Genomic DNA, 9,199 nt, shown 5'->3' with positions numbered 1-9,199 from the left:
GATAAATTATAGAGGGATGTTGTCATTTCCATTTCAGGATGTCTTCATCCTACGATGAAACATCTCATGGTCTCGCCATAGTGTCATCATCCTGAGATAAAATGTCAGGATCTCGACAAGTCGGATGGCACTTCCAGAGCTCCGTATTACGCCATACCTAAATGTTGGCATATTCTATTATCCAATCCCTAGTAAGACTACCACAAGTTTAATAAACCTGCCGTTGTGCGTGCAGCCAATCACATCACTCAAAAAATTGAGACATTCCTATCCCAACAAAGACTGCAGCCACGTCGAACCTAGCGCTTGAAACTGGAGTACCTACTTACAAATTTTACTCTTTTATTAGCGCACAATTTGTTTTTGTAAGTCATATTTGTGATCAGTAGAATAAAGATAAATGATAGATTGGGGTTTTGTTAATTTGGTATGGAATTACAGCTCTCCAAACCCCAGATTCTACCTAACGTTGGGCTAGACGGGGCAGACATGACGGACGACAAGTTGGAGCATGGAGGAATGCTGTTTTCTAGGCCTACAATGGTTTAGCGTCAACGAGCGTCATCAAAGCGTCAATAAATTATTCAAGCAAATTTATGCAAAGATTTTTATTTACGATGTTAATTAGGCTCCTACACATCAAATTCAATGTATCTTATCTATCTGAAATGACTGTTGTTACTATTATATTAATGTTAGGGTTGAAATTTGAATTACAAAGTCTTTTTGTCAGTTTGTGCAGTCTAACGGGCCGCCATCTTGCACACAGACGTACATAAAAATAATGTGGACTCGCAATGCCCTTAATCTGCTTATAGAGATCATTGAATCCACTAGTGGCCATTTTACCGAGCCGAATAGTAAGTTTGCCCGGCAATGCCTGCCTTTAGTACTCCCTGGCATCAATGCTAAGCGAGCCAGTCCACGCATTTGTTTTTGGCTCGGTAATACGGCCGCTGGTTGGCTTCTATTTCATACAGAAGCATTGCAATTCCAGGGTTTTTTATACGTCCGTGGGACGGCAGAGGAAAGAAAGATGGCGACCCCCATACATGTACATCGCAAAAATTTTTTGTTTTCCTGTGAGAAACTGGAAGCAGATTTGGTGTTTCTTTTATACAGGGCAATTGTTAGAGTCTCTAAAATATAATAAAAGCACTTTTAAATCTGTAGAGGGTATTTTCAAGTTGTTGACGCTTTGTTAACACAACTTGTGTGTGTTGACGCTTGTTGACGCTAAATAGCATGACCGGACTTGGACCCTCAATTTCTCTTTTTAACATTTGGACATTTGTGGGAGCGGGGCAGATGTCGGACCCCACAGTTCTTGGGGAGCTCATTACACACGGATTTTTGATTTTAAAGCTTCTTTATCAGCTAGTGTATACAATCATGGCAGTGTGGCATTTGAATTTATTGAACTTCAGGCATACATGTAGGCCTAAGCCTTATTGCAAATATTACATGGGGGATTTTGCACAATAGAAGCATTGCGAGAAGGAAAAGTACTCTTTTGCCCTCAGTATTGTTTGGTATTGTACTCCTCTTCTTCATGAGAGGAGAGTACTTTACTCCCTAATAGATGGAGAAATTAAGTACCTGTATTATGCGAGTTAATCCTTTGCCCTTGTAAATAAACATGTAAACTACTTGTTATTTCTCTTCAAAAACTCAGTTATTAAAATAGCGCTTAGTGATAACCATGAACTCGTGACACCATAGACAAAATCACATGTCCATATCCGCCCGTGTATGGTGGCGCGTGTAAGGTTACTGCGGGCGGACACCATGTTGACTGGCTGCTGTGCGCACATGCCCGCCAGTGGCCATTCGGAAAATCACGATGCACTTCATTGCTGGGCAGTCAAATGCACTCACACTCATGATCTTTTCTAATAATGATGCCTAGTTTCTTGTAGATGTACTGGAAAGCCTCTGAAACGCCACTTGAAAATGTCCTTTTGTAGCACATTTGTTTGCAGAACTTTTATTCAACAAAAACCCTATCCATTCGTGCAAAAATCAGTGAAAACAGTAAAAAATAATTGTACTGCATCGTGTCTTTGGGGAGTCTGGTGACCGCGTTTTGTACACAAAAACAATCCATGCATACAACGTGTGCGCAGTAGCCCATTTCGGTCTATAACACATTTCGCTTCCCATCTTTTTTGTTATGTCAGGATTTTCTGAATAATTTATCATGTTTATGCATGGAGCAGGGGGAAACCTGTATGCAGATGAACATGAACAAATAGGTTTCAGTAGCATCTGCTGCAGAGTGGTGAATGCTTTTACCAAACTAATTTTATTGGTGCATTCTTCATGGCATACAGTTATATAATGTACTAGTGTTATGACTTGAGGTAATGGTCTTTATTTGACCACTCATGAAACAGCGATCAAGTCCTGGTGTGTGTGATGGTTGTTAGATAGCTGTTTCATGAGTAATCCTTTCAATATGATCTTTGGCAGAAACAATCCAAAGTTGATTTCTTGTCTTGAATGCTACCTGTCTGAGATTGGCACTTTTTAAACACTTTCTAAAGTGGTCTAAACAATGTTCAGATGTCACTGACAAATGTTTGTTTCTGTGTCTGAATTTCAATTTCTCAGGAGGACACCTTGGAATTGGCGCATCGAGGATTCCTGTTTCACTTGCCATGAATACTTCAATGCCTGTCCCAAAGATAGTGCTAAAAAGCACAACCAAACAAACTCTCAATGATCGGTGAGGGAAAAAACGTAAAAACCATTGCCATTGTAAAAAGAATGCTTTGCCAACCCAAATACCATACCGGTGTCTGGCAAGATATGTCTCCCAAAGGCAGAGCACAATCTGTGCCATATGGACAACTTACTTATTTTGGAGGCACTGACACAAAACGCATGTTCTGCCTTGAAGAAAGTGTGATTCTCCTCAGAAGACTGCACTGAGAAAATTTGCCGCCGTAGGCTGTTCATTCTTGCCTTAGGCTTAAACAATATTAGCTTTCCCATTTTTACATAGAGGTGCAGTGCATGTGCAGATTTGAGTTATCACACCAAAGAAGAATGGACGGCTCTCACGTCGTCGTCATCTCTGTCACCCAAGGGCAATTTTTTTGGCACTGCAAGATTAAAAAAAAATTGGCAGTTGACTCAGGGGCTGCTGTTGTTCAGCAGAACTGTGAATTTGGTTGAAAGTAGATGTACGGGAGACATAAGCAATGAGCTAATGTACAAATGAGCTGAAAGAGTCTGGCATTGCTGTAGTAACAACAGCACTCCAGCAAAGGCAGCTCCCCGGTACCAGATTGTACAACAGTGAAATTCTGCCTTGAGAAAGCAGAATTATGCAAAACCGCAGCATGGCCCTGTCCATTGTGGTTGAATGTATGAGCTCATTTGAAACAAAAAGAGAGAAATTTCTTTCTCTACAGCAAATATTAACCGATATTAAATGAAACAACTAACATAGGGCAGCTGTGGTCTCCAACAAGGAATGTGACATATGGAAAAGTAACAATAGTGATAATGTGTAACATTGAGAGATTTGAGATGCAAGAGTACATGTACATGTAGTTGTTTTCAATGAAGCGAGGGCAATGGTGTATTGTTCCATGGAGAGGATCGGTTCCGTGTCCCAGCCAGCAGTGCCCAATCACAGTCTGCCCCGTGTGCCTCCCGAAGGCCGGGGCCAGACTGTGAATGTAAGCGGTAATTCTGGCTGTCTGTCCTTAAGCATGCAGTCCTTGTTGTCCACAGTCCTAGCGATGACCGCCAGAGCATCAAAGGCTGGTAAGCGGCAGCAGGCTGATGACTGTCCATTTTGAGTGATGTCGGCACGCCTGATTGACCACTCACTCTTGGCGTTTCTTTCTCCTGTATATATCTTGTCTGTTCTCTTCACTCGCGAAAAAAAGCAACTGAATAGCGTAACACAGATGGCTTTAGTTAACACTTCCTCTCTGTTACTGGGATCCAGCTTAATTGGTCCTAGGAATTGATATTAATTTGTGAAAGCGGCAGAAAAATGGATGTTTTGACGACTCTTAAGTTTATGCAAGTACAGCAGCCAGTCGACATCCACTCTCCTCAAAATTCATCATCCTAAGTGCGTTCTATTTCTTGTTTTGGTGGATTTGCCTCAGAAACCACATTGAAAAAAAGTTTTTTATGCTAGTGAGATGCTTGTGGGTTTACTGCAGTTTTTGTTAAACAGCACAATTGTTACATTTTTAAATTTTTTTTAAAACATTTTTGCCCAAGTGTTTATATTTGCTGAAACATTTCAGCCTGTCCCTTTTCCACAGATGTCTTAGCAACAGAACTTAAAAACAATTCATAATGGCTAATAACTATCTTGAAATACTCTAACACCTTTGATTTCAAATTCTGTTCCCCTCAAGTACTACTGAATACTGCAAATTCCAATTAAAAAGCTTTCAAATTAATTTTTCCTTCTGTGTCTATACTCTGTGGCTTTGTCAATATGATGACACTTCTTTGTCATCCACACATGACCGCATCCTCTCGCATGAATCAAACTGTAGCCTTGAAGTGTTGGAGAAGAAAAGAGAAATATGCCACACTCTTGAAACCTATTCCCTCAACAACTTCCCACCAACCAACCCCCTCCTCCCCCCAAAGATTCACCAAGATCATCAAGAACCGCCCAGCAGTGACTGCTCAACAGCGGACGGAGACCATGCTGCAGCAGCAGCAGGTGTCTGCCGCTAACAGGCGGCTGGCCCTGCAGATGGAGAACCGGATGTCAGTCCAGGCTGCCTTGCAGCCTGCCAAGCAGGTACAGGCTGCTTTATGGAATATCCTGGAGTACCCATTTGACTTACTGTTGGTGTCAAGTAAACAGTTTATCCTTTCAACGGTCAGGATCCTAAAGCCACATCAAGTGTCTGTAAATGTTTCACAAGTCAAAATGTAGCAATTATATGTACATTGTTGATCTTGCAAGATGCTGCTAAGATTATTACTATAAAATAAGAGGTTTAAATCAATTATTCCTATGAGCTCGTCCATTTTAAACAGTAGTTCACTTGAAAATTCCACCCCAAGAGTGGCATCATGTAAGAGTAGGTATTTCTGAGGAATCGTTTTCCACATGAAGACCCTAGAGAAACCAGCTGTGATGCAAATGATCCAAAATGTAATGCTTATTGACATTAATGTTTGAATGTCTGTGTTACGTTGCTGATGCATTGTCACCTCTCACCACAGTCACTGAAACAGCGCCTTGGACAACCAAACATCCGTGGTCGTCTGGGCACCCCAACTGGCCAGCAGGGACAACGCAGGCTACGAGGTGGGCGTGTCAGGGGCGTGGTCTTCACCCGGGGCGGCAGGGGCATGGGCCGGGCCCTCGGAGCCAGAGGTGGCGTCAGCAGAGGGGGTGCTGCAGTGCGGGCCAAAGGGCGTGGAGGACTTCGGGGAGCCAGGGGCGGTGCACAGATGGGACGAGGTGGACGAGGCGGACGAGGCATGGCCAGGGGACAGATGACGGGAAGAGGGCGGGGCATGCAGAGGGGCGGTAGAGGAGCCGTGAGAGGTGAGGGTCCAGTGAACCCTGCACCCCTTGTAAAAATAAATCTTTTGCCTGCTAGCCATATGTAGTAAATACCTTCTACTCGGTGTTCCATGGAAAACGTAGGACTCTCATCGGGAAGAATGTGTCATTTTTTCATGTCCACAGAATCAGGTAGGCCTTCCAGGAGTATGTGGTTGCTCGGTGCTGTAATGATGCTTGGGTCAATTTCTCATGACAAAAATTGAAGTGGTGAATAGGGTTAACTAGATGGGGTTATTAAGGTTTGGCAATATCATATACACATAGGCGTCTTTTGATGTATCAAGTTTTTCTGCTCACGTGGAAAAGCTCTCCTGTGCTTTTGTCGCCATGTTCGTGGTTTGGCAACGTCAACCGGGGTTGACCCTGTTATTACTCTGCATTTTCTTTTGGTAGGCTTCAGAGGTCGAGGAGCAGGCCAGCTTCAGGTCAGGGGAGGCCGAGGACGAGGTCTTGGACGAGGGCGGGGCCGTGGGCGTGGTCGGGGACGTGGCCGCGGGGCAGCCGCACCTGCCCAGCTGAATAAGGAGGATCTGGACAACCAGCTGGACGATTACATGTCCAAGACAAAGTCAGGACTGGATGCCGAGCTGGATGCCTACATGGCAGAGGCCGACATGGAATGAGCGAAGCCCCCACTGGAGGGCTTTTCACCTCTCGACTTCATCTCCTCCTCTAGCTTTAAGGAGTCATTTTCAAAATTCAGTCTTCTGAGATGGGACTGCCCCTTCTCAAAGCGGCTCTATTTTCTGCATTCAAAAACATCTAATTATGGAATATAAAAATAAGGGGTCCTTTTTTCGGGAGGGGGTTATAAGTAAGAATGGTTGAGCTTGAGATGTTTGAGATGGAGATGAGTCAGAGATTTGAACAGGAGCCCTGGTTAAATCTGCACTGCAGCCATTTTTGTAAGTTTTTTGGCAAAATAGAGCCACTGGATTATAAGTGTAGATAACATGTACACATGTATAGCTCTTTAGTGGTCATGTGAGCCTAAGGCTGTGTTCAGTTTTGTTTGTCAAGGGATTGGGTGATTTTATAAAAGCATGCATTTGCTAACAGAAGCCCAATTTCAAAACAGTCTTGCAGGCTCCTGGGACAAAGATTACTGGACAGGTGTGGCTCGACAGTGATTTAGGTCCACGGTTAGTTGAATAAGTCAGAAAATCTGTGACCTGGTACTCCCAAACTAGCTCAAAGTTGGTAGCGTCCGATTCGTAAATCTTACAAGGGTAGTAGCACATTCAGCTTGTAGGAGAATTCTTCCCGCAAATTGAAAGATACTGGAACGAGTGAATGAAATGTGAATATAATGGGTACCATTACCTGACCATCTGCAGAAGAGGGAACCCAGTGTTTCAAATGTTAGGTTGAAATCTGCAGGGTTCATGTCAAAGGTTTACAGGTTACGTTACACTTTGCATTGCATGGAGCAAACTGGTCTTCTCATCTGCAGGCACAAGCGCCATCATACACATCACTGCGCTTGGATTAAAGAGGTATCCTGCTCTGACTAGAGGTGTTCCTTTGCTGGCAGAGGAGAGGCAGGGTGGTGGGCAAAATTTGAGCTTGGCGCGCGACACGGTTAAAGACAATGTTTCAACAGTGCGTCCAATGCTAAATGTACATTTACCTCTTTTTTTTCCCATCAAAGGAAGGTCATTCCATTTTAGAAACGTGCTATCTCTTATTATTCAAAGGTAGTGTCATGTGAAGTTGAAAATTTTATTAAAACAATAATGACATCTTGAGAGTTTAGTCTCTGCTAGCTTTAGCCTGGCTTGGGGGTCGCAGGTCGCACATGTCTTCAGAGGTAGAAGTGTAACAGGGAAGATGGTTAAAATGGTTTGGTATTGCCAACCGGCATTTTATGCCATTTGTCTTTTGTTTACCAAGATCACTTCTTTCTGTCAGGGTTCATTATGAGGTACATGTTGCTGCAAGGTCTAAGTGAAATAGCTTTGCAAAAGTATGCTTCCAATGCTCCATAGTTATGTTAATATACCAAAGTACCACGAAAGTGCTCAGTCATTCTTTGAATAAATCATAAGCAGTATTGCAGTTGAATCCATTTCAAGTCTACATAAGTCCATTCAGATGAGCTGAACAAGGCATTTCTTGCTGTTAGTTCCCAGTTACATTTGACCTGTTTTTTTTAAAGTTTCCCATGTACTTGTGGCCAGTGTTGTAGTTCAGTGCATCACAAGTCCAGTCAGTCTTTTTTACAAGTCCTAAAGTAACAAGATGTTCAAGAACAAGACTGCTTCCGTCACAGTGCATTTGAACAGTTTGTAACTTGAGACTGAATGACCTGTGATGAACTTGTGGTTAACTTGACACCTAGTCTTGTAAAGTCAGGCTATATAATTGGACACTAGCCCTTGAATTTAGGATTCGAAATCGTCTTCCTACCAAAGTGTTGAATACAGCATATACATTTACTTGTATTTTGATCTGACCAGAGAAATGTAAGTGACTGTTTTTTTCCTTGTTCAGCCTCCAGAAATGCCTGAAAAGAAGCTTTCTGTCCCAGCACTGGACATGAAACTTATACCTTATGGAAATTTTTAAGACTTTTTTCTACAGCATGTTGTCTACAGTTTAACAGGAATCTGATTTGTAAGTTAATTGTTTAAGATCTCTCAAAAACCTATCCTATTTGTTCTTCCCATTCTGTTAGAATTTGCTTTTAATGTACATAACTTTCCTTCATTTTAAGTGCATGTTTTTGTATCTGTGATTTAAATGTGCAATAGTCATGCACTGTTCCACATACATGTGTTTTGTCTGTCACAGAAGTGGCTTTTCAAATTTCTTTGAACATTTTTGGTTCAAGCCTTCTTTTAGTTTCCTTGGCCCATATGCTTTATGTTCTTGATATTGCTCACCAGCATTACCAGGTGCTGTCATTAACCATGGGCCAACAACAGAAATTTAGGGAAATGTTGCGTAAGAAGTGTACATTGTACAAAGAAAATGGAAAAGGGAGTGATTTCCTTGGTGGATTGAACACTGTTGCCAAAAGTGGTCAAGTGAAATTACTAGAAGGATTAGCTAGCACTGTTTTAATTGAAATAAAAAAGTTGCTGTTTCAGTAACTTCACACGGTTATTTTCTGTTGATTATTTTGAGCTGAAATTAAAAATGAGCAGTGTTCGACCATGCTTTGGACACCCTTATATTATTGCAACGATTGTGCTGCATCAAGCCGTAACTGAACACGTGACAATTGCTGGTGGTATTTTGGGAAAATTGTTCTGATGACGTAGAGTAAAATGTTGCAACCGAACCGCTGGCACATTGTGTGTCTAGCCACCAACCTAATTATAAGTGTGCTGCGTTTCCAGGCATTGGCACGAAACCCATAAATCACAGTTCAACTACCTAGCTCGACCTACGCCGTGCCGGCCAGCCAGCTATGACTGGGTTTTTCCACTGCCCTACAACGAACGTAACGTAAGCCAGCCACATTAGGGGCGTTAATGGTCTGCGCCGAGTTGTTTTATCTGGTTTCTATGAAGTGCAGACAGCAGGCCGCGTGCACTGTACATGTCTTTACATATGCAGCAAGGTATGAGACGGAGAGAACCCCCCCCGCTTTGTATTTGTTGGTCATTGTCTCGCAGGAATCTGGGG

General features: G+C 42.6%; 1 protein-coding gene across 1 annotated transcript; it reads left to right on the top strand.

The window, feature by feature from the left end:
- The first annotated feature begins 245 nt into the window (after positions 1 to 245).
- Positions 246 to 8,666, top strand: LOC110979376 (uncharacterized). Its single transcript, XM_022235121.2, has 5 exons — positions 246 to 365; positions 2,614 to 2,728; positions 4,630 to 4,786; positions 5,218 to 5,545; positions 5,960 to 8,666. Exons 2-5 carry the CDS (start codon positions 2,661 to 2,663, stop codon positions 6,187 to 6,189), a joined length of 783 nt encoding a protein of 260 aa, XP_022090813.1. The 5' UTR covers positions 246 to 365; positions 2,614 to 2,660; the 3' UTR covers positions 6,190 to 8,666.
- The last annotated feature ends 533 nt before the right edge of the window (positions 8,667 to 9,199 follow it).

The sequence above is a fragment of the Acanthaster planci genome, linkage group LG08 (assembly GCF_054643075.1).
Source record: "Acanthaster planci isolate LZ-2023a linkage group LG08, COTS_SCS, whole genome shotgun sequence".
Taxonomy (NCBI): Eukaryota; Metazoa; Echinodermata; class Asteroidea; order Valvatida; family Acanthasteridae; genus Acanthaster; species Acanthaster planci.
The sequence above is the reverse complement of the archived record's forward strand: the minus strand, read 5'-3'. Positions and strand labels throughout refer to the sequence as shown.

Coding starts and splice junctions, on each gene's coding strand:
- LOC110979376 (XM_022235121.2), top strand. CDS start 2,661: ATGAATACTTCAATGCCTGTCCCAAAGATAGTGCTAAAAAGCACAACC. Junction 2,729..4,629: donor AAACAAACTCTCAATGATCG/GTGAGGGAAAAA, acceptor CTCCCCCCAAAG/ATTCACCAAGATCATCAAGA. Junction 4,787..5,217: donor CCTTGCAGCCTGCCAAGCAG/GTACAGGCTGCT, acceptor CTCTCACCACAG/TCACTGAAACAGCGCCTTGG.